General features: G+C 47.9%; 1 protein-coding gene across 4 annotated transcripts in view; it reads left to right on the top strand.

Annotated features, from left to right (window-relative positions):
* Positions 1-23,736, top strand: part of LOC110499732 (dual specificity tyrosine-phosphorylation-regulated kinase 2) — a 24,654-nt gene extending 918 nt beyond the window's left edge. Inside the window, exons 1-4 of one of the 4 annotated variants that reach the window (XR_005038459.1) lie at positions 1,028-1,454; positions 2,174-2,304; positions 21,214-23,117; positions 23,281-23,736. Coding sequence is in view for 3 of the 4 variants with exons in the window: in XM_036956637.1 (XP_036812532.1) it covers positions 1,415-1,454; positions 2,174-2,304; positions 21,214-22,818 (1,776 nt within the window). In the remaining variant the exon portion in view is untranslated. The other 3 variants (XM_036956637.1, XM_036956639.1, XM_036956638.1) reach the window with 3 other exon arrangements.
* Positions 23,737-24,574: the final 838 nt, after the last annotated feature.

Genomic DNA, 24,574 nt, shown 5'->3' with positions numbered 1-24,574 from the left:
AGAATGCATGTTGAAGTCCCATAGTGTGTTTCCTGGAGGCCTCATGATGGGCTCGTTAGACACATAGTGGTTCAGTGGGGCACCAAAGTGGGGCACCACAGTGCAGTAGAGTATCATATGTGTATAGGTAACGGATGTGAAACGGCTAGCTTAGTTAGCGTGGGCGCTAAATAGCGTTTCAATCAGTGACGTCACTCGCTCTGAGACCTTGAAGTAGTAGTTCCCCTTGCTCTGCAAGGGCCGCGGCTTTTGTGGAGCGATGGGTAACGATGCTTCGAGGGTGACTGTTGATGTGTGCAGAAGGTCCCTAGTTCGCGCCCGGGTATGGGCGAGGGGACGGTCTAAATTTGTACTGTTACATTGATGCTGTTGACCCGGATTACTGGTTGCTGCGGAAAAAGGAGGAAGGTCAAAAGGGGGGTGAGTGTAACGGATGTGAAACGGCTAGCTTAGTTAGCGTGGGCGTTAAATAGCGTTTCAATCACTTGCTCTGAGACCTTGAAGTAGTAGTTCCCCTTGCTCTGCAAGGGCCGCGGCTTTTGTGGAGCGATGCTCCCGGGTATGGGCGAGGGGACGGTCTAAATTTGTACTGTTACATATAGGGCTAAACAGACTATTCTGACGTGCAAACCGATATTTCATTTCAGAATATGATAAGAATGTGGTTAGGGGGGTGGTCAAGTGTTTGGTTAAGGTTTGGGGTTAAGGTAAATGTTCTGTTTTAGTTTTTTGGAATGTTGCGAGTCAGAAAAGTCCTTATAGATCTTCCTATCACGTTATATTAATTAATGGGCCGGTTGGGTTTGGGTTCGTGACCATCAAGTGACCAAGAGGACTTCCTTAATGTAGGCTGTCTGTCGGTTCCTGCTGGGACATAGGCTGGTGGTGCGTCGCCAGCTTAGCAACCGAACCAACCACATCTCACGCTCATTATTGAGTGAGAGAGAGAGAGAGAGAGAGAGAGAGAGAGAGCGAGGTGGATGAGTGCAAGGACGATAGATAAGGATAAAGGCAACACCCAAACTTGTTGACCGACTATGTATTTGCAGTGTAGGTGAGAGAGAATGATGCCGCTTCTGTTGCATCTAACGTTAGAATGTTGCTTGTGTTGAAGGAAAAAAAACACGGAGTTTTTGTTTGTTGTTGTATTGATCTACAGTAGCCTAGCGTGGGATATTTTATTTTTTGTATCTATAGGTTCGTGTTTTTGGGTTGTATGTCCAAGCGATGGTGGCAGCAGAAGCAACATTTCAGCTGGTGTTGATGGAAGACTTCCCAGTTTTGCAGAGTTGCACGTTGCGAATGCAAGACTGGATGTAGCTGATTGGAGTAGCGAAATTGGTGATCGCACAGCCGAGTGGGAGGAGGGGAGATTCTGAAAGTGGGTTTTTCTGTGTGTGACTCTCCAGCGGCCATGTTATCCAAGAAGCCGTGCGCTGCCGTCTACCCAACTGGTAAGGAACAACAATATGGAGCCGAACGGGCTAAACAATACGGTTAAACTCACTTTGATCGCCGGAGGAATATTGTTGACGGATTTTATGCCTTTTTTTGTCGGGTCCTTTGTAACAAGTTTATTACACGTTTACGCCGAGTCTTGCTTTGGGTTTTCCCTGGTCTGTTGAAGAGGGGGGAGCCTTTGCTAAAATAATGTTTTGAGTAGTTAATGGCGATACATTCGGGGATTTTTTTTCTTTCTTTCTCTAAAGCCTGAAGTGGGCTGTTTGCAAAACCAAAGTCAAATGCTGGTGTGTTATTTATCCCATATGACAGTATGTGTGTCAAGAGAGAACACAGGTTTATTTCTGCAAGCACGACGGAATCATATGCCCACTGGTTTCTGTGTTGTTTTTTTACGATCTCTATATGCTACACGACTATGGGGCGCAAACGGATCTTACAACCCGGATAGCCTACACTCTGGCGGTCATCTGTTGTTCCAAGCACACATAATGTGGAATTAACCTACCTGTTTTGCCGAAGCCATTGTCGCAAGAAGGATTTCCACCTACAATGACCCCCTTAAATGCCTGCTTAAATTACTATCCTTAAAATGGATTAAGACAGAGTCCATAGCCTGCTCTACAGCCTGATAACTCTGAGGTGGCCTATGTGGGTAAATAGGCCCATTCAGATTAACCTCATTTCCTGTGTCATTTTGTACGATCTGCAGGCAAAGGGGGTGAGATCTGCCAGCTACAGTCTTCCCCCGGAATCGGAGTCGGGGGTCCCCGGGCCGGAGCAGCGACAGACCCGCCATCGCCGGTCACACTACCACCCCTCAGGAATATCAAGTCGCTCACGGTACGTAACCTGCGGAGCCATGCTTGCTTGTGGGTTTACTGTGGACTAAACATCGGCTTCTTCTTTTAATAATAATAAGAATAATAGTGTGGACCTGCTGCCTATTGCAATGGGATACAGTAGTTTTATTTACACCGTGCATCGCTTATCTATAGGCTATGGTGCCTATAGACCGGAAATGGTGTCTAATAAAAACATGTTTGGTTGCGAACAGGGAGTGTTGTGTCGTTACATGGTTGTTACAACGTAGCGCCGCGGTTTGGTTTAGATTCAGCTCAACGAAATGCAACCACGTAACAAGTTGTCCTGCCACTCTGTCACGTGAGGTGTACATTATAGGGCATTAGCACGTGTAGGGTACAGCAGACAATACATAGATATCAAGCTATATATCGTGTGATCCTAGATAACACGTACAGTAGTAGCCTATGTCACGTGTGTTTATAGTTTTGTTTATGACGGTGGAAGGGCTACACGGTATTCGTTCTTTACGGTGCTGTAACTTTTACGATGATCGTAGCAGGCGGCATAGGCTAGATTTCAAACTTGGAGCTTTAACGTTAGTTAGACTACTCAGTGATACAGTTGCAACTTGCAAAATCCCAATGCACCATATTTAGGATTTGTTGTTGTTGTTGTTGTTGTGCATGCCTACAGCGTTGTTGAGTTGACAGTTAGTCACGATGTTTAGCATGTTGTCAGACTGGTATAAAATGTGAGGCCACACGATAAGAGTCTTGTCTCGAAGCCATGGCCAGTGTGTGTGTGTTCCTCCCTGCTCGGTTTGGAACGCACGGGGATTCAGGGAAATAGAAGGTTGAGATTTAATATGAGTTTGCGTGCTGTAGAAAAACATACCGTTTTATTTATTGTTACGATAATCACGTTGACAGAGATACTCAGGTAAGCAGAGGCTATGTGTCTTGTGGAGGTTGTAGCTACGTTAGCCGACTGACTTAAAGTAATGGAGGATTTGGACTCCAGTTAAATGAAGGAGGAGTCTCCAGTCCTTTATTTAGACCTTCCTTCAAATAGATATAAATATAGACTCGGCCAGAAGGACAAGCTCAGCAGCTCAGCAGCATTCTCCTGACAAGAGGATTTTATTGGGCCCTTGTGTTTTATCTTCCACTATGATTTAAGGAAAATAAAACCTGACCAGGAAGTTCAAATCAAAATGAGGAAGATTTATATTGGTCCTTCCTGAAATAGCCCCAGGGACAATGTTGTTAAGTTGTAAATAAACCACGGATATATCCCTCACCAGTCTCTGTCTCTGTGCTGTGAAGAACAGACATATCCCTCACCAGTCTCTGTCTCTGTGCTGTGAGGAACAGACATATCCCTCACCAGTCTCTGTCTCTGTGCTGTGAGGAACAGACATATCCCTCACCAGTCTCTGTCTCTGTGCTGTGAGGAACAGACATATCCCTCACCAGTCTCTGTCTCTGTGCTGTGAGGAACAGACATATTCCTCACCAGTGTCTGTCTCTGTGCTGTGAAGAACAGACATATCCCTCACCAGTCTCTGTCTCTGTGCTGTGAGGAACAGACACATTCCTCACCAGTCTCTGTCTCTGTGCTGTGAGGAACAGACATATCCCTCACCAGTGTCTGTCTCTGTGCTGTGAGGAACAGACACATTCCTCACCAGTCTCTGTGCTGTGCTGTGAGGAACAGACACATTCCTCACCTGTCTCTGTCTCTGTGCTGTGAGGAACAGACATATCCCTCACCAGTCTCTGTCTCTGTGCTGTGAGGAACAGACATATTTCTCACCAGTCTCTGTGCTGTGAGGAACAGACATATCCCTCACCAGTCTCTGTCTCTGTGCTGTGAGGAACAGACATATCCCTCACCAGTGTCTGTCTCTGTGCTGTGAGGAACAGACATAATCCTCACCAGTCTCTGTCTCTGTGCTGTGAAGAACAGACATATCCCTCACCAGTGTCTGTCTCTGTGCTGTGAGGAACAGACATAATTCTCACCAGTCTCTGTGTCTGTGCTCAGGACAGGTATAAATCAATGGTCACGTGTGTAACTCCACTGTTCTCTAAGTACTGATACTATTTAATCTAATCTGTTAATTGTCAGGTTCAGACAGTGTTAGGTGTTGTAGCTGGTCACACAATGTGTAGACTGTATCATAAATTCACAATTTCGCTTTCTGATTTACTCAACTATTTACCTCTAGTCATCCAAAAAACAAGTACATAGATTTGACCGAATCTGCAAAACTAACTTTCACTGGGGAGGGAGGGGGGGGGGGGGGGTCGGAAATTGGTGTCTTTCCCAATACAATTGTGAGACAATGTAGTCTATCAATCAGTAGTCTAACGAAGAATTCTGTAACTTAACACAGCTACACTGGTAGTTGGAATCATGTCATTGTAGCTACGCTCCCTGTCAGGGCCTGTCCCCTGTTCTAGTAGTCCTGGTGTCTATTCCAGTAGCTACACTCCCTGTCAGGGCCTGTCGTTTGTTCTAGTAGTCCTGGTGTCTATTCCAGTAGCTACGCTCACTGTCAGGGCCTGTTGTTTGTTCTAGTAGTCCTGGTGTCTATTCCAGTAGCTACACTCACTGTCAGGGCCTGTCGTTTGTTCTAGTAGTCCTGGTGTCTATTCCAGTAGCTACGCTCACTGTCAGGGCCTGTCCCCTGTTCTAGTAGTCCTGGTGTCTATTCCAGTAGCTACGCTCACTGTCAGGGCCTGTCCTTTGTTCTAGTAGTCCTGGTGTCTATTCCAGTAGCTACGCTCACTGTCAGGGCCTGTCGTTTGTTCTAGTAGTCCTGGTGTCTATTCCAGTAGCTACGCTCACTGTCAGGCCTGTCCCCTGTTCTAGTAGTCCTGGTGTCTATTCCAGTAGCTACGCTCACTGTCAGGGCCTGTCGTTTGTTCTAGTAGTCCTGGTGTCTATTCCAGTAGCTACGCTCCCTGTCAGGCCTGTCCCCTGTTCTAGTAGTCCTGGTGTCTATTCCAGTAGCTACGATCCCTGTCAGGGCCTGTCTACCGTTCTAGTAGTCCTGGTGTCTATTCCAGTAGCTACACTCCCTGTCAGGCCTGTCTCCTGTTCTAGTAGTCCTGGTGTCTATTCCAGTAGCTACGCTCACTGTCAGGGCCTGTCGTTTGTTCTAGTAGTCCTGGTGTCTATTCCAGTAGCTACGCTCCCTGTCAGGCCTGTCCCCTGTTCTAGTAGTCCTGGTGTCTATTCCAGTAGCTACGCTCCCTGTCAGGGCCTGTCTCCTGTTCTAGTAGTCCTGGTGTCTATTCCAGTAGCTACACTCCCTGTCAGGCCTGTCTCCTGTTCTAGTAGTCCTGGTGTCTATTCCAGTAGCTACACTCCCTGTCAGGGCCTGTCGTTTGTTCTAGTAGTCCTGGTGTCTATTCCAGTAGCTACGCTCACTGTCAGGGCCTGTCGTTTGTTCTAGTAGTCCTGGTGTCTATTCCAGTAGCTACGCTCACTGTCAGGGCCTGTCCTTTGTTCTAGTAGTCCTGGTGTCTATTCCAGTAGCTACGCTCCCTGTCAGGGCCTGTCTCCTGTTCTAGTAGTCCTGGTGTCTATTCCAGTAGCTACGCTCACTGTCAGGGCCTGTCCTTTGTTCTAGTAGTCCTGGTGTCTATTCCAGTAGCTACGCTCACTGTCAGGGCCTGTCCTTTGTTCTAGTAGTCCTGGTGTCTATTCCAGTAGCTACGCTCACTGTCAGGGCCTGTTGTTTGTTCTAGTAGTCCTGGTGTCTATTCCAGTAGCTACGCTCACTGTCAGGGCCTGTCCTTTGTTCTAGTAGTCCTGGTGTCTATTCCAGTAGCTACACTCCCTGTCAGGGCCTGTCCCCTGTTCTAGTAGTCCTGGTGTCTATTCCAGTAGCTACACCCCCTGTCAGGGCTGTCTCCTGTTCTAGTAGTCCTGGTGTCCATTCCAGTAGCTACACTCCCTGTCAAGCCTGTCGTTTGTTCTAGTAGTCCTGGTGCCCATTCCAGTAGCTACACTCCCTGTCAAGCCTGTCGTTTGTTCTAGTAGTCCTGGTGCCCATTCCAGTAGCTACACTCCCTGTCAAGCCTGTTGTTTGTTCTAGTAGTCCTGGTGTCTATTCCAGTAGCTACACTCCCTGTCAGGGCCTGTCCCCTGTTCTAGTAGTCCTGGTGTCTATTCCAGTAGCTACACTCCCTGTCAAGCCTGTCGTTTGTTCTAGTAGTCCTGGTGCCCATTCCAGTAGCTACACTCCCTGTCAAGCCTGTCGTTTGTTCTAGTAGTCCTGGTGCCCATTCCAGTAGCTACACTCCCTGTCAAGCCTGTCCCCTGTTCTAGTAGTCCTGGTGTCTATTCCAGTAGCTACGCTCCCTGTCAAGCCTGTCCCCTGTTCTAGTAGTCCTGGTGTCTATTCCAGTAGCTACTCTCCCTGTCAGGGCTGTCTCCTGTTCTAGTAGTCCTGGTGTCTATTCCAGTAGCTACGCTCCCTGTCAGGGCTGTCTCCTGTTCTAGTAGTCCTGGTGTCTATTCCAGTAGCTACTCTCCCTGTCAGGGCTGTCTCCTGTTCTAGTAGTCCTGGTGTCTATTCCAGTAGCTACACTCCCTGTCAGGGCCTGTCCTTTGTTCTAGTAGTCCTGGTGTCTATTCCAGTAGCTACACTCCCTGTCAGGCCTGTCCTTTGTTCTAGTAGTCCTGGTGTCTATTCCAGTAGCTACACTCCCTATCAGGGCCTGTCCTTTGTTCTAGTAGTCCTGGTGTCTATTCCAGTAGCTACACTCCCTGTCAGGGCCTGTCCTTTGTTCTAGTAGTCCTGGTGTCTATTCCAGTAGCTACACTCCCTGTCAGGGCCTGTCGTTTGTTCTAGTAGTCCTGGTGTCTATTCCAGTAGCTACGCTCCCTGTCAGGGCCTGTCCTTTGTTCTAGTAGTCCTGGTGTCTATTCCAGTAGCTACGCTCCCTGTCAGGGCTGTCTCCTGTTCTAGTAGTCCTGGTGTCTATTCCAGTAGCTACGCTCCCTGTCAGGCCTGTCTCCTGTTCTAGTAGTCCTGGTGTCTATTCCAGTAGCTACACTCCCTGTCAGGCCTGTCCTTTGTTCTAGTAGTCCTGGTGTCTATTCCAGTAGCTACACTCCCTGTCAGGGCCTGTCCTTTGTTCTAGTAGTCCTGGTGTCTATTCCAGTAGCTACGCTCCCTGTCAGGCCTGTCCTTTGTTCTAGTAGTCCCGGTGCCCATTCCAGTAGCTACACTCCCTGTCAGGGCCTGTTGTTTGTTCTAGTAGTCCTGGTGTCTATTCCAGTAGCTACGCTCCCTGTCAGGCCTGTCCTTTGTTCTAGTAGTCCTGGTGTCTATTCCAGTAGCTACACTCCCTGTCAGGCCTGTCCTTTGTTCTAGTAGTCCCGGTGCCCATTCCAGTAGCTACGCTCCCTGTCAGGCCTGTCCCCTTTTCTAGTAGTCCTGGTGTCTATTCCAGTAGCTACACTCCCTGTCAAGCCTGTCGTTTGTTCAAGTAGTCCTGGTGTCTATTCCAGTAGCTACGCTCCCTGTCAGGCCTGTCCCCTGTTCAAGTAGTCCCGGTGCCCATTCCAGGCACGTCACTGGCAGTAACAGTTGCTCCATGTGTTCCAGACAGTCATTGTTATCCAGAGAGGAGGAGGACAGAGACACAATAAGGTCACATGTTCAGGTGTTATTAGTGGTAGAATTGGCCCATCTAATGCTGTCAAGGTTGCTAGCTCTCTGTCCACTCAGTTATTGACTGTTCTGTTTCTTCTCCTGTTTGTCCCGACCTGAACTAACCTCATTAGTGTTGACACAAACACATCTGTTGCGGAACCAGAACCTCTACAGTACAGAGAGGTGGTGTAGACATCTGTTCCGGAACCAGAACCTCTACAGTACAGAGAGGTGGTGAAGACATCTGTTCCAGAACCTCTACAGTACAGAGAGGTGGTGAAGACATCTGTTGTGGAACCAGAACCTCTACAGTACAGAGAGGTGGTGAAGACATCTGTTCCGGAACCAGAACCTCTACAGTACAGACAGGTGGTGTAGACATCTGTTCCGGAACCAGAACCTCTACAGTACAGAAAGGTGGTGTAGACATCTGTTCCGGAACCAGAACCTCTACAGTACAGAGAGGTGGTGAAGACATCTGTTGTGGAACCAGAACCTCTACAGTACAGAGAGGTGGTGAAGACATCTGTTCCGGAACCAGAACCTCTACAGTACAGAGAGGTGGTGAAGACATCTGTTGTGGAACCAGAACCTCTACAGTACAGAGAAGTGGTGTAGACATCTGTTCCGGAACCAGAACCTCTACAGTACAGAGAGGTGGTGTAGACATCTGTTCCGGAACTAGAACCTCTACAGTACAGAGAGGTGGCGAAGCAAGGCCTCTTAGTGGAACACAACGCTGGGAGCAAAACACAGCTCTCCTCCTCCCAAACGGCCCCCTATTCCCTATCTAGTGCCCTATCTGTGACCAAAGCCCATCGGCTCTATATGAGAATAGGCAGCTATTTGAGACATATTTGCAGTCAGATATTATCACTCTCTTAGTTGGGACACTAGGGGTGGTGAGGGCGGGTGATAAATGACTGAGGTACCCCCGGCCGTCTGCAGAGAGCTGGGTCTTGTTCATCGTGCCCCAAACGGACTGAAACAGGGAGGGACTGAACACGTGTGGTTTGTGTGTGTGGTTTAGGCTACAGACCAGTGGTATCCTGTAATCTGCAGCTGTCGTCCTCTCTACCCTCTCCCTGACATGCCCCCCAATTCCTGTCCACATCATGTCCCTGTTATCCAACCAAGACACAGGACAAGTGTTAAAATGACAGCATTTAGAACAGCTATTTAGACACACACACACACACACTGTAGATTGTCTCAGAGGCATGGCTGATCATTTCACAAACACACTAGTTGAACATGATGTGACTGTGTGTAGATAACTATTTTAGTAAGTGTTGTATAAGTATGGTGGAATAACTCTAGTTGACATGGTGGAATAACTCTAGTTGACATGGTGGAATAACTCTAGTTGACATGGTGGAATAACTCTGGTTGACATGGTGGAATAACTCTAGTTGACATGGTGGAACAACTCTAGTTGACATAGTGGAATAACTCTAGTTGACATGGTGGAATAACTCTAGTTGACTTGGTGGAATAACTCTAGTTGACATGGTGGAATAACTAGTTGACATGGTGGAATAACTCTAGTTGACATGGTGGAATAACTCTAGTTGACATGGAGGAATAACTCTAGTTGACATGGTGGAATAACTCTAGTTGACATGGTGGAACAACTCTAGTTGACATAGTGGAATAACTCTAGTTGACATGGTGGAATAACTCTAGTTGACTTGGTGGAATAACTCTAGTTGACATGGTGGAATAACTCTAGTTGACATGGTGGAATAACTCTAGTTGACAAGGTGGAATACCTCTAGTTGACATGGTGGAATAACTCTAGTTGACATGGAGGAATAACTATAGTTGACTTGGTGGAATAACTAGTTGACATGGTGGAATAACTCTAGTTGACTTGGTGGAATAACTCTAGTTGACATGGTGGAATAACTAGTTGACTTGGTGGAATAACTCTAGTTGACATGGTGGAATAACTCTGGTTGACATGGAGGAATAACTAGTTGACTTGGTGGAATAACTCTGGTTGACATGGAGGAATAACTAGTTGACATGGTGGAATAACTCTGGTTGACATGGAGGAATAACTAGTTGACCTGGTGGAATAACTCTGGTTGACATGGAGGAATAACTCGTTGACATGGTGTAATAACTCTAGTTGACATGGTGGAATAACTCTAGTTGACATGGAGGAATAACTCTAGTTGACTTGGTGGAATAACTCTAGTTGACATGGTGGAATAACTCTGGTTGACATGGAGGAATAACTAGTTGACATGGTGGAATAACTCTAGTTGACATGGAGGAATAACTCTAGTTGACATGGTGGAATAACTAGTTGACATGGTGGAATAACTCTAGTTGACATGGTGGAATAGCTCTAGTTAACATGGTGGAATAACTCTAGTTGATATAGTGGAATAACTCTAGTTGACATGGTGGAATAACTCTAGTTGACATGGTGGAATAACTCTGGTTGACATGGTGGAATAACTCTAGTTGACATGGTGGAACAACTCTAGTTGACATAGTGGAAGCATACAGCTCCCCCACCTCTCAATTCTGTTCTGTAGTACAGAGACCAGCTGACAACCACCTCTCAACCCTGTTCTGTAGTACAGAGACCAGCTGACAACCACCTCAACCCTGTTCTGTAGTACAGAGACCAGCTGACAACCACCTCTCAACCCTGTTCTGTAGTACAGAGACCAGCTGACAACCACCTCTCAACCCTGTTCTGTAGTACAGAGACCAGCTGACAACCACCTCTCAACCCTATTCTGTAGTACAGAGACCAGCTGACAACCACCTCAACCCTGTTCTGTAGTACAGAGACCAGCTGACAACCACCTCAACCCTGTTCTGTAGTACAGAGACCAGCTGACAACCACCTCTCAACCCTGTTCTGTAGTACAGAGACCAGCTGACAACCACCTCAACCCTGTTCTGTAGTACAGAGACCAGCTGACAACCACCTCTCAACCCTGTTCTGTAGTACAGAGACCAGCTGACAACCACCTCTCAACCCTGTTCTGTAGTACAGAGACCAGCTGACAACCACCTCTCAACCCTGTTCTGTAGTACAGAGACCAGCTGACAACCACCTCAACCCTGTTCTGTAGTACAGAGACCAGCTGACAACCACCTCAACCCTGTTCTGTAGTACAGAGACCAGCTGACAACCACTTCTCAACCCTGTTCTGTAGTACAGAGACCAGCTGACAACCACCTCAACCCTGTTCTGTAGTACAGAGACCAGCTGACAACCACCTCAACCCTGTTCTGTAGTACAGAGACCAGCTGACAACCACCTCTCAACCCTGTTCTGTAGTACAGAGACCAGCTGACAACCACCTCAACCCTGTTCTGTAGTACAGAGACCAGCTGACAACCACCTCTCAACCCTGTTCTGTAGTACAGAGACCAGCTGACAACCACCTCTCAACCCTGTTCTGTAGTACAGAGACCAGCTGACAACATACAGGCATCAGAAACAGGGTGACATGCTGAACATTTCAGAAGGGGTCTATAGTTTATGACCGTGGTGCTTTAAAAAGACACACAATGTACGCCTGTGCATTTACATCAAGGACATGCTGGGACTGACTGTCCCCTTAACCCAGAGGAATGGTACCAGCTCTGTCCTGTCTATTTTCCAGAGGACTGACTGTCCCCTTAACCCAGAGGAATGGTACCAGCTCTGTCCTGTCTCTGTTCCAGGGGACTGACTGTCCCCTTAACCCAGAGGAATGGTACCAGCTCTGGCCTGTCTCTGTTCCAGGGGACTGACTGTCCCCTTAACCCAGAGGACTAGTACCAGCTCTGTCCTGTCTCTGTTCCAGGGGACTGACTGTCCCCTTAACCCAGAGGAATGGTACCAGCTCTGTCCTGTCTCTATTCCAGGGGACTGACTGTCCCCTTAACCCAGAGGACTTGTACCAGTCCTGTCCTGTCTCTGTTCCAGGGGACTGACTGTCCCCTTATCCCAGAGGACTAGTACCAGCTCTGTCCTGTCTCTGTTCCAGGGGACTGACTGTCCCCTTAACCCAGAGGACTAGTACCAGCTCTGTCCTGTCTCTGACCCAGGGGACTAGTACCAGCTCTGGCCTGTCTCTGACCCAGGGGACTAGTACCAGCTCTGGCCTGTCTCTGACCCAGGGGACTAGTACCAGCTCTGGCCTGTCTCTGACCCAGGGGACTAGTACCAGCTCTGTCCTGTCTCTGACCCAGGGGACTAGTACCAGCTCTGGCCTGTCTCTGTTCCAGGACAAGCCGATGTGTTTCGTTAAAAGTCATTCCCTGCCACAGTGTGTATTGGTATCATAGCTACAGTACAGTTAGTAGGAGCTAGCAGGCTGTTTGTGCTACACCGTTCTCTCTCTATCCAGGGATCTGCCATCTGGTCCGAACAACAAGCAAATCCACCAGGGTCTGTTAAAGGAAAGCCAAGTAGCAGAACGCTTGTTCTCCCCTCACAATACAACACCTCTAGGAGACCAGTCTCTAGTACTGTCCTCTGATAGGTTGTGATGAATTATCACACAGTGACCTCTAGGAGAATAGTCTCTGTTACTGTCCTCTGATACGTTGTGATGAATTATCACACAGTGACCTCTAGGAGACCAGTCTCTAGTACTGTCCTCTGATAGGTTGTGATGAATTATCACACAGTGACCTCTAGGAGAATAGTCTCTGTTACTGTCCTCTGATACGTTGTGATGAATTATCACACAGTGACCTCTAGGAGACCAGTCTCTGTTACTGTCCTCTGATATATTGTGATGAATTATCACACAATGACCTCTAGGAGACCAGTCTCTGTTACAGTCCTCTGATACGTTGTGATGAATTATCACACAGTGACCTCTAGGTGCGTCTGAAGAGGCACCCTATGCCCATTATAGCGCACTATAAAGTATACACACGACAGTGGTGCACTATGTAGGGAACAGGGTGACATTTGGGACCCCTCCCCAGGCGAATAGAGGACGTTTAGAAGTTAAATGACCATCGGGTTGGAGTGCAGACAGAGTAATAAACCAGTTCTACCAGCTGATTACAGTGTAATGTAGGGAACACCTGCTGTATGGAGACAGACTCTGGTCTACAGACTGGACAGTGATGGTTTGTCTAGTCTACAGACAGGACAGTAATGGTTTGTCTAGTCTACAGACAGGACAGTAATGGTTTGTCTAGTCTACAGACAGGACAGTAATGGTTTGTCTAGTCTACAGACAGGACAGTAATGGTTTGTCTAGTCTACAGACTGGACAGTAATGGTTTGTCTAGTCTACAGACTGGACAGTGATGGTTTGTCTAGTCTACAGACTGGACAGTAATGGTTTGTCTAGTCTACAGACAGGACAGTAATGGTTTGTCTAGTCTACAGACAGGACAGTAATGGTTTGTCTAGTCTACAGACTGGACAGTGATGGTTTGTCTAGTCTACAGACTGGACAGTGATGGGTTGTCTAGTCTATAGACCGGACAGTAATGGTTTGTGGAGACAGACTCTGGTCTACAGACTGGACAGTGATGGTTTGTCTAGTCTACAGACTGGACAGTGATGGGTTGTCTAGTCTACAGACTGGACAGTGATGGTTTGTCTAGTTTACAGACAGGACAGTAATGGTTTGTCTAGTCTACAGACAGGACAGTGATGGGTTGTCTAGTATACAGACAGGAAAGTGATGGTTTGTCTAGTCTACAGACAGGAAAGTGATGGTTTGTCTAGTCTACAGACAGGACAGTAATGATTTGTGGAGACAGACTCTAGTCTACAGACAGGACAGTAATGGTTTGTGGAGGGAGAGAAGAAGGACTCTAACCATGCAAATTCAGGGTCTGAAAGGTCTTGTGTGTGTGTGTGTGTGTGTGTGTGTGTGTGTGTGTGTACGCGCGGTGTGTGGAAGCAGCAGGACAGGGGGAACAGACAATCCCCTGCCTGAACGAAGCAACAGGATGTTGCAGAGAAAACAAGATGTCTGCCGAGCGAGGAGGTAATCACCTTATCTCCTAGGGAAGGGTCTGGTGGGGAGGCAGCTCAGGAACACAGGAAGTCCACTAATAGCGTTCACGCTAAACATTTAAAGGAGAGAAGGAGCTAGATATACACAGAGTATTGAAGTTAGCATGGAAGAACATTTCCCCCAAAACAACCTGAAACTCTACGCATTCTGAATGCAGGGGCATATTGTACATGTCATTCTCTGTGGAGTTTACTAGGACGTTTCTAGTGACTAGTCTGACCTGGTAGTGAGTTTCTAGTGACTAGTCTGACCTGTAGTGAGTCTAGTGACTAGTCTGACCTGGTAGTGAGTCTAGTGACTAGTCTGACCTGGTAGTGATTTCTAGTGACTAGTCTGACCTGGTAGTGAGTCTAGTGACTAGTCTGACCTGGTAGTGAGTCTAGTGACTAGTCTGACCTGGTAGTGAGTTTCTAGTGACTAGTCTGACCTGGTAGTGAGTTTCTAGTGACTAGTCTGACCTGGTAGTGAGTCTAGTGACTAGTCTGACCTGGTAGTGAGTTTCTAGTGACTAGTCTGACCTGGTAGTGATTTCTAGTGACTAGTCTGACCTGGTAGTGAGTTTCTAGTGACTAGTCTGACCTGGTAGTGAGTCTAGTGACTAGTCTGACCTGGTAGTGAGTCTAGTGACTAGTCTGACCTGGTAGTGAGTCTAGTGACTAGTCTGACCTGGTAGTGAGTCTAGTGACTAGTCTGACCTGGTAGTGAGTTTCTAGTGACTAGTCTGACCTGGTAGTGAGTCTAGTGACTAGTCTGACCTGGTAGTGAGTCTAGTGACTAGTCTGACCTGGTAGTGAGTTTCTAGTGACTAGTCTGACCTGGTAGTGAGTCTAGTGACTAGTCTGACCTGGTAGTGAGTTTCTAGTGACTAGTCTGACCTGGTAGTGAGTCTAGTGACTAGTCTGACCTGGTAGTGAGTCTAGTGACTAGTCTGACCTGGTAGTGAGTCTAGTGACTAGTCTGACCTGATAGTGAGCTGACCACGTTGTCTATTATCTCCCACTTGGCTGCTGACAGAATCACGTAGTGCTCGACCGGGGGAGAGACGGAGGCCCTCTTCCTTATGGAACATAGAACATGTCATTATTCAAACACATAATGCAGTATGTCATTGACACAATGCAGAGAGACAGAGAGAGGGAGAAAGATAGAGGAGAGGGAATGGGAGAGAGAGCGCTGGAGAAAGAGAGAGGAGGGAGATGGGAGAGAGAGAGAGAGAAAGGAAGAGCAAAACAGACCAGTTGGATGAGGCAGGGTTGTATTACGGTCTATGAGGTCATCAGATATGCATTAGCCCAGTTATAGGGCTGGGCTGGTCAGTTATGTTATGCAGAGTAAGGGAGGGTATAGGGCTGGTCAGTTATGTTATGCAGAGTGAGGGAGGGTATTGGGCTGGGCTGGTCAGTTATGTTATGCAGAGTAAGGGAGGGTATAGGGCTGGGCTCGTCAGTTATGTTATGCAGAGTAAGGGAGGGTATAGGGCTGGTCAGTTATGTTATGCAGAGTGAGGGAGGGTATAGGGCTGGTCAGTTATGTTATGCAGAGTAAGGGAGGGTATAGGGCTGGTCAGTTATGTTATGCAGAGTGAGGGAGGGTATACGGCTGGGCTGGTCAGTTATGTTATGCAGAGTAAGGGAGGGTATAGGGCTGGTCAGTTATGTTATGCAGGGTAAGGGAGGGTATAGGGCTGGTCAGTTATGTTATGCAGAGTAAGGGAGGGTATAGGGCTGGTCAGTTATGTTATGCAGAGTAAGGGAGGGTATAGGGCTGGTCAGTTATGTTATGCAGAGTAAGGGAGGGTATAGGGCTGGTCAGTTATGTTATGCAGAGTAAGGGAGGGTATAGGGCTGGTCAGTTATGTTATGCAGAGTAAGGGAGGGTATAGGGCTGGTCAGTTATGTTATGCAGAGTAAGGGAGGGTATAGGGCTGGTCAGTTATGTTATGCAGAGTAAGGGAGGGTATAGGGCTGGGCTGGTCAGTTATGTTATGCAGAGTAAGGGAGGGTATAGGGCTGGTCAGTTATGTCATGCAGAGTAAGGGAGGGTATAGGGCTGGTCAGTTATGTTATGCAGAGTAAGGGAGGGTATAGGGCTGGTCAGTTATGTTATGCAGAGCGAGGGAGGGTATAGGGCTGGTCAGTTATGTTATGCAGAGTAAGGGAGGGTATAGGGCTGGTCAGTTATGTTATGCAGAGTAAGGGAGGGTATAGGGCTGGTCAGTTATGTTATGCAGAGTAAGGGAGGGTATAGGGCTGGTCAGTTATGTTATGCAGAGTAAGGGAGGGTATAGGGCTGGTCAGTTATGTTATGCAGAGTAAGGGAGGGTATAGGGCTGGGCTGGTCAGTTATGTTATGCAGAGTAAGGGAGGGTATAGGGCTGGTCAGTTATGTTATGCAGAGTAAGGGAGGGTATAGGGCTGGGCTGGTCAGTTATGTTATGCAGAGTAAGGGAGGGTATAGGGCTGGTCAGTTATGTTATGCAGAGTAAGGGAGGGTATAGGGCTGGTCAGTTATGTTATGCAGAGTAAGGGAGGGTATAGGGCTGGTCAGTTATGTTATGCAGAGTAAGGGAGGGTATAGGGCTGGTCAGTTATGTTATGCAGAGTAAGGGAGGGTATAGGGCTGGTCAGTTATGTTATGCAGAGTAAGGGAGGGTATAGGGCTGGTCAGTTATGTTATGCAGAGTAAGGGAGGGTATAGGGCTGGTCAGTTATGTTATGCAGAGTAAGGGAGGGTATAGGGCTGGGCTGGTCAGTTATGTTATGCAGAGTAAGGGAGGGTATAGGGCTGGGCTGGTCAGTTATGTTATGCAGAGTAAGGGAGGGTATAAGGCTGGTCAGTTATGTTATGCAGAGTAAGGGAGGGTATAGGGCTGGTCAGTTATGTTATGCAGAGTAAGGGAGGGTATAGGGCTGGTCAGTTATGTTATGCAGAGTAAGGGAGGGTATAGGGCTGGTCAGTTATGTTATGCAGAGTAAGGGAGGGTATAGGATTGGTCAGTTATGTTATGCAGAGTAAGGGAGGGTATAGGGCTGGTCAGTTATGTTATGCAGAGTAAGGGAGGGTATAGGGCTGGGCTGGTCAGTTATGTTATGCAGAGTAAGGGAGGGTATTGGGCTGGTCAGTTATGTTATGCAGAGTAAGGGAGGGTATAGGGCTGGTCAGTTATGTTATGCAGAGTAAGGGAGGGTATAGGGCTGGGCTGGTCAGTTATGTTATGCAGAGCAAGGGAGGGTATAGGGCTGGTCAGTTATGTTATGCAGAGTAAGGGAGGGTATTGGGCTGGTCAGTTATGTTATGCAGAGTAAGGGAGGGTATAGGGCTGGTCAATTATGTTATGCAGAGTAAGGGAGGGTATTGGGCTGGGCTGGTCAGTTATGTTATACAGAGTAATGGAGGGTATAGGGCTGGTCAGTTATGTTATGCAGAGTAGGGGAGGGTATAGGGCTGGTCAGTTATGTTATGCAGAGTAAGGGAGGGTATAGGGCTGGTCAGTTACGTTATGCAGAGTAAGGGAGGGTATTGGGCTGGGCTGGTCAGTTATGTTATGCCGAGTAAGGGAGGGTATAGGGCTGGTCAGTTATGTTATGCCGAGTAAGGGAGGGTATTGGGCTGGGCTGGTCAGTTATGTTATGCAGAGTAAGGGAGGGTATTGGGCTGGGCTGGTCAGTTATGTTATGCAGAGTAAGGGAGGGTATAGAGCTGGTCAGTTATGTTATGCAGAGTAAGGGAGGGTATAGGGCTGGTCAGTTATGTTATACAGAGTAAGGGAGGGTATAGGGCTGGTCAGTTATGTTATGCAGAGTAAGGGAGGGTATAGGGCTGGGCTGGTCAGTTATGTTATGCAGAGTAAGGGAGGGTATAGGGCTGGTCAGTTATGTTATGCAGAGTAAGGGAGGGTATAGGGCTGGGCTGGTCAGTTATGTTATGCAGAGTAAGGGAGGGTATAAGGCTGGTCAGTTATGTTATGCAGAGTAAGGGAGGGTATAGGGCTGGTCAGTTATGTTATGCAGAGTAAGGGAGGGTATAGGGCTGGTCAGTTATGTTATGCAGAGTAAGGGAGGGTATAGGGCTGGTCAGTTATGTTATGCAGAGTAAGGGAGGGTATAGGGCTGGTCAGTTATGTTATGCAGAGTAAGGGAGGGTATAGGGCTGGTCAGTTATGTTATGCAGAGTAAGGGAGGGTATAGGGCTGGTCAGTTATGTTATGCAGAGTAAGGGAGGGTATAGGGCTGGTCAGTTATGTTATGCAGAGTAAGGGAGGGTATAGGGCTGGTCAGTTATGTTATACAGAGTAAGGGAGGGTATAGGGCTGGTCAGTTATGTTATACAGAGTAAGGGAGGGTATAGGGCCTGGCAGCGAGCAGCAGGCAGTACTTCTAACTGAGGAGGTGATCACTAACTAAGAGCCTCGTCCCCATGGCAGCTGATCTCTTGAATCCTGTTTAGTCTGGAAATCCAGATTGTTCATCATTGTGTCCTATTTCACAATCCTCCTGCAGCTCACGCACACACACACGCACACACACACACGCACACACACACACACACTTGATAGGCTCTTTGTCAAGCGCTGTCTTCTCTGTTGATTTGGTCCAGAGCAGAGTAGGACGGGGAGAGAGAGAGTCCCCCTTTGTCTTCTGTTGTCTCCTCCCCCATTCCTTAATCAGCTGGACTAGTGTAGTAACACAACTCTACCTACAGCTTCCTGGTTCCTTTATCAGCTGGACTGGTGTAGTAACACAACTCTCCCTACAGCTTCCTGGTTCCTTAATCAGCTGGACTAGTATAGTAACACAACTCTCCCTACAGCTTCCTGGTTCCTTTATCAGCTGGACTGGTATAGTAACACAACTCTACCTACAGCTTCCTGGTTCCTTAATCAGCTGGACTAGTATAGTAACACAACTCTACCTACAGCTTCCTGGTTCCTTTATCAGCTGGACTAGTGTAGTAACACAACTCTCCCTACAGCTTCCTGGTTCCTTTATCAGCTGGACTAGTATAGTAACAACTCTCCCTACAGCTTCCTTCTTCCTGGTTGTGTAATCTAAGGAACGTGTGTGATTGCGTTCTTTAGAACCAGACACACACACACACTACTCCCTGCTAAGATCCTTCACACACACACACACACACACACACACACACACACACACACACACACACACACACACACACACACACACACACACACACACACACACACACACACACACACACACACACACACACACACTACTCCCTGCTAAGAGCCTTATCCTGCAGATCAGTACGGCGAGCTAGATAAAGCTTTAGTCTGCTATAGATACAACACCACTGTCATGTAGATGCTGTAACGTCTTTATAAACCACAAGCTAAGACCTAGACAAGCTAATACCTACACAAGCTAAGACCTACACAAGCTAAGACCTACACAAGCCAAGACCTAGACAAGCTAAGACCTAGACAAGCTAAGACCTAGGCAAGCTAAGACAAGCTAAGACCTAGACAAGCTAAGACCTAGACAAGCTAAGACCTAGACAAGCTAATACCTAGACCAGCTAATACCTAGACCAGCTAATACCTAGACCAGCTAAGACCTACACAAGCTAAGACCTAGACAAGCTAAGACCTAGACAAGCTAAGACCTACACAAGCTAAGACCTAGACAAGCTAATACCTAGACCAGATAAGTCCTACACAAGCTAAGACCTAGACAAGCCAAGACATAGACAAGCTAAGACCTACACAAGCTAAGACCTACATAAGCTAAGACCTAGACAAGCTAAGACCTACTCAAGCTAAGACAAGCTAAGACCTACACAAGCTAATACCTAGACAAGCTAAGACCTAGACAAGCTAATATCTAAACCAGCTAAGACCTACACAAGCTAAGACCTACACACGCTAAGACCTACACACGCTAAGACCTACACAAGCTAAGACCTGTTCGTGTCAGTGGTAGTTGGATTATATCTAGAAACGCATCTAAGACCAGGTGTTCCTGTCAGTGGTAGCTGGATTATATCTAGAAACACATCTAAGACCAGGTGTTCCTGTCAGTGGTAGCTGGGTTATATCTAGCAACGCATCTAAAACCTAGACCAGGTGTTCCTGTCAGTGGTAGCTGGGTTATATCTAGAAACGCATCTAAAACCTAGACCAGGTGTTCCTGTCAGTGGTAGCTGGATTATATCTAGAAACACATCTAAAACCAGGTGTTCCTGTCAGTGGTAGCTGGGTTATATCTAGAAACGCATCTAAAACCTAGACCAGGTGTTCCTGTCAGTGGTAGCTGGGTTATATCTAGAAACGCATCTAAAACCTAGACCAGGTGTTCCTGTCAGTGGTAGCTGGGTTATATCTAGAAACGCATCTAAAACCTAGACCAGGTGTTCCTGTCAGTGGTAGTTGGATTATATCTAGAAACGCATCTAAGACCAGGTGTTCCTGTCAGTGGTAGCTGGGTTATATCTAGAAACGCATCTAAAACCTAGACCAGGTGTTCGTGTCAGTGGTAGTTGGATTATATCTAGAAACACATCTAAGACCAGGTGTTCCTGTCAGTGGTAGCTGGGTTATATCTAGAAACGCATCTAAAACCTAGACCAGGTGTTCCTGTCAGTGGTAGCTGGGTTATATCTAGAAACGCATCTAAAACCTAGACCAGGTGTTCCTGTCAGTGGTAGCTGGATTATATCTAGAAACACATCTAAAACCAGGTGTTCCTGTCAGTGGTAGCTGGGTTATATCTAGAAACGCATCTAAAACCTAGACCAGGTGTTCCTGTCAGTGGTAGCTGGGTTATATCTAGAAACGCATCTAAAACCTAGACCAGGTGTTCCTGTCAGCGGTAGCTGGATTATATCTAGAAACACATCTAAGACCAGGTGTTCCTGTCAGTGGTAGTTGGATTATATCTAGAAACACATCTAAAACCTAGACCAGGTTTTCCTGTCAGTGGTAGCTGGGTTATATCTAGAAACACACCTAAAACCTAGACCAGGTGTTCCTGTCAGTGGTAGTTGGATTATATCTAGAAACACATCTAAAACCTAGACCAGGTGTTCCTGTCAGCGGTAGTTGGATTATATCTAGAATCTTCTATATCTGTATCTTTTAGAATCCAGAATTGGTTTGCTCGACTCACTAGTTCCTCAAAGTATTTGGGTGCAGGGTTCAAAGGACATATCAACTGTTTCTGTCCGTTGTTTTCAGTTGGGTCTTTTCCTGTTGATGCTGCTGCTGATTCTAATGTCTTGTTCTGTCCCTCTGATCTCTTCCAGGTTGGAAGCAATAAGCACACCATGAGTGACCACATGCACGCGGGGAACCACCAACAGATCCACGTCCAACAGCTGTTTGAGGAGAACAGCAACAAACGGACAGTGTTGACTGCCCAGCCCAATGGGTTGACCTCTGTGGGCCGGGCAGGTCTACCGCTGCCTGACCGACAGCAGCCCGACGTCACCACGGCCCAGTGTCGGCAGGGCAGCTCAGCCTCCCTCAAGTCCACCGACAGCAAGCCCCAGCCGGCCACCCTGACCCCGGAGCAGGCCATGAAGCAGTTCATGCCCAAGCTTACGGCCTTCGAGCACCACGAGATCTTCAGTTACCCAGAGGTGTATTTCGCTGGACCCAACGCCAAGAAGAGGCCGGGGGTGATCGGGGGATCCAACAACGGAGGCTACGACGACGATCAGGGCTCCTACGTCCAGGTGCCCCACGACCACGTCTCCTACCGCTACGAGGTCCTCAAGGTGATTGGCAAGGGCAGTTTCGGTCAGGTGGTGAAGGCCTACGACCACAAGGCCCACTGCCACGTGGCGCTGAAGATGGTGAGGAACGAGAAGAGGTTCCACCGCCAGGCGGCCGAGGAGATCCGGATCCTGGAGCACCTGAGGAAGCAGGACAAAGACTCCACCATGAACGTGATCCACATGCTGGAGAACTTCACATTCCGTAACCACATCTGCATGACCTTTGAACTCCTCAGCATGAACCTCTACGAGCTCATCAAGAAGAACAAGTTCCAGGGCTTCAGCTTGCCGCTCGTCAGGAAGTTCGCCCACTCTATCCTGCAGTGTCTGGACTCGCTGCACAAGAACCGTATCATCCACTGTGACCTGAAGCCAGAGAACATTCTCCTGAAGCAGCAGGGACGCAGCGGGATCAAGGTCATCGACTTTGGCTCCAGCTGCTACGAGCACCAGCGGGTTTACACCTACATCCAGTCTCGTTTTTACAGAGCTCCCGAGGTCATCCTGGGGTCACGCTATGGGATGCCTATTGACATGTGGAGCCTGGGCTGCATCTTAGCGGAGTTGCTCACTGGGTACCCTCTCCTGCCGGGCGAAGACGAAGGGGACCAACTGGCATGCGTCATCGAGCTGCTGGGCATGCCCTCGCAGAAACTTCTGGACTCTTCCAAGAGAGCCAAGAACTTTGTGAGCTCCAAGGGTTACCCCCGGTACTGCGCGGTGACGACCCTGCCGGACGGCTCGGTGGTGCTGAACGGGGGGCGCTCCCGCCGGGGCAAACTGAGGGGACCCCCGGGGAGCAAGGAGTGGGTGACGGCCTTGAAGGGCTGCGACGACCCCCTGTTCCTGGACTTCATCAAGCAGTGTCTGGAGTGGGACCCTGCCGTGCGCATGTCCCCCAGCCAGGCCCTCAGACACCCCTGGCTCAGGAGGCGCTTGCCCAAACCTCCCACGGGGGACAAAACAGCGGTGAAGCGTATCACCGACGGGGGCTCTGGCGCTATCACATCAATCTCCAAATTACCTCCCACCTCGGGCTCCACCTCCAAGATAAGGACTAACCTGGCACAAATGACGGACGCTAACGGGAACATCCAACAGAGGACAGTGTTGCCAAAACTAGTCAGTTGAAGAAACTGTAAACGACAGCTAGTTCGTTGTCTCATCTAGGATATCTCTTCTTACTGGTTTTGGTTTGTTTTTTTTAAAATGGAGAGATGATTGTGTCTCTGAGAGAGAGAAAAACAACCGGGGAAGCCTGAACAGTACCAGTCACAGTACTCAACAGTGTGTTTTTTTTAGACAGACGGGTTTATTCAGCGTTATTAATTCACTGCGTCCTTGTTTAGTAGCTCTGTAGCAGCTTTTATTTAAATACAAACAAGAGAAAAACATGAAAGTGGTCATCATGAAGGGAACAATGCTTTTAGGTGTTTAGTCTCGGGACTGTGTGCTATGATGGAGCAGGTGGCTACCGTTCACACAATCTGGCCCAAGCAGAGACTCATAACCTGGGCATGATAGTGTGTAGAATAACAGAATGGGTGGCTGGCCACGATCAACACATGTCGATAACTAACTCATATCTTTTAGGTGTTTAGTCTCAGGACTGTGTGCTATGATGGAGCAGGTGGCTACCGTTCACACAATCTGGCCCAAGCAGAGACTGATAACCTGGGCATGATAGTGTAGAATAACAGAATGGGTGGCTGGCCACGATGAACACATGGCGATAACTAACTCATATCTTTTAGGTGTTTAGTCTCAGGACTGTGTGCTATGATGGAGCAGGTGGCTACCGTTCACACAGTCTGGCCCAAGCAGAGACTCATAACCTGGGCATGATAGTGTAGAATAACAGAATGGGTGGCTGGCCACGAGCAACACATGTCGATAACTAACTCATATCAGACAGTCTGAAGATATTTAGGCTCTGCTTCTCTACCTTATCTGATTGATATAGTGACATTAAATAGCTGTGAGAAAGGTGTTTTTTATATAAGCTAAGATCATAGTATCTGAGATGAGGTTTTGGTCAAATAAATGCGAGGATGGAAAGTGGCTGTTTTAAGACTGTTAAGAGTTAAAGTGAGAGGTTGGACCGCGGTGTGGAAGCATTCGTTTACCTGACAGACTATGCCTGTAATTCTCTTGACATTCCTTAAACAACTGAACTAGAACGAGGGGGAAAATTAGTGCAGGTTTGTCTTGTTTTCACCTGTACCAGAAACAAGGGAGTGATACACGGAATAATGTGCTCTGTCAGAGAGGGGGGGGAGAGAATAAGGAGAGGAGAGGAGGAGAGAGAAGAGGAGGGGAGGGGATGGGAGAGAAGAGGAGGAGAGAAGAGGGGAGAGGAGGAGAGAAGAGGGAGCGGAGGGGAGGGGATGGGAGAGGGGGGGAGAGAATAAGGAGAGGAGAGGAGGAGAGAAGAGGGAGAGGAGGGGAGGGGATGGGAGAGGGGAGAGATAATAAGGAGAGGAGAGGAGGAGAGAAGAGGGAGAGGAGGGAAGGGGATGGGAGAGGGGGGCAGAGAAGGAGAGGAGAGAAGAGGGAGAGGAGGGGAGGGGATAGAGGAGAGGAGGGGAGGGGAGAGAAGGGGAGGGGAGGGGAGAAAAGAGGGGAAGATGAGAGGAGGGGAGAGGGGGGACAGAAATGGCATCTATCAAAATATGAGATGTCAACATAATAAGTTATTAGGTGCTATTCCTTGGTACAGCTGCTGTGAAATATATATCTTCACTGCAAAACAATGGTGCTTTTTATTTGACAATGGATGTAAAGAGGATTTTGGAGCAAAAATGTCTACTTTGTTTTGTTCTACCAGATTATTGGATGATTAGAAACTAAATGTGCTGAGGTGAAGTGGCTTTGTGATGATGTCCTC

The sequence above is a fragment of the Oncorhynchus mykiss genome, chromosome 21, assembly GCF_013265735.2.
Source record: "Oncorhynchus mykiss isolate Arlee chromosome 21, USDA_OmykA_1.1, whole genome shotgun sequence".
NCBI classification, from domain to species: domain Eukaryota; kingdom Metazoa; phylum Chordata; class Actinopteri; order Salmoniformes; family Salmonidae; genus Oncorhynchus; species Oncorhynchus mykiss.
The sequence above is the reverse complement of the archived record's forward strand: the minus strand, read 5'-3'. Positions and strand labels throughout refer to the sequence as shown.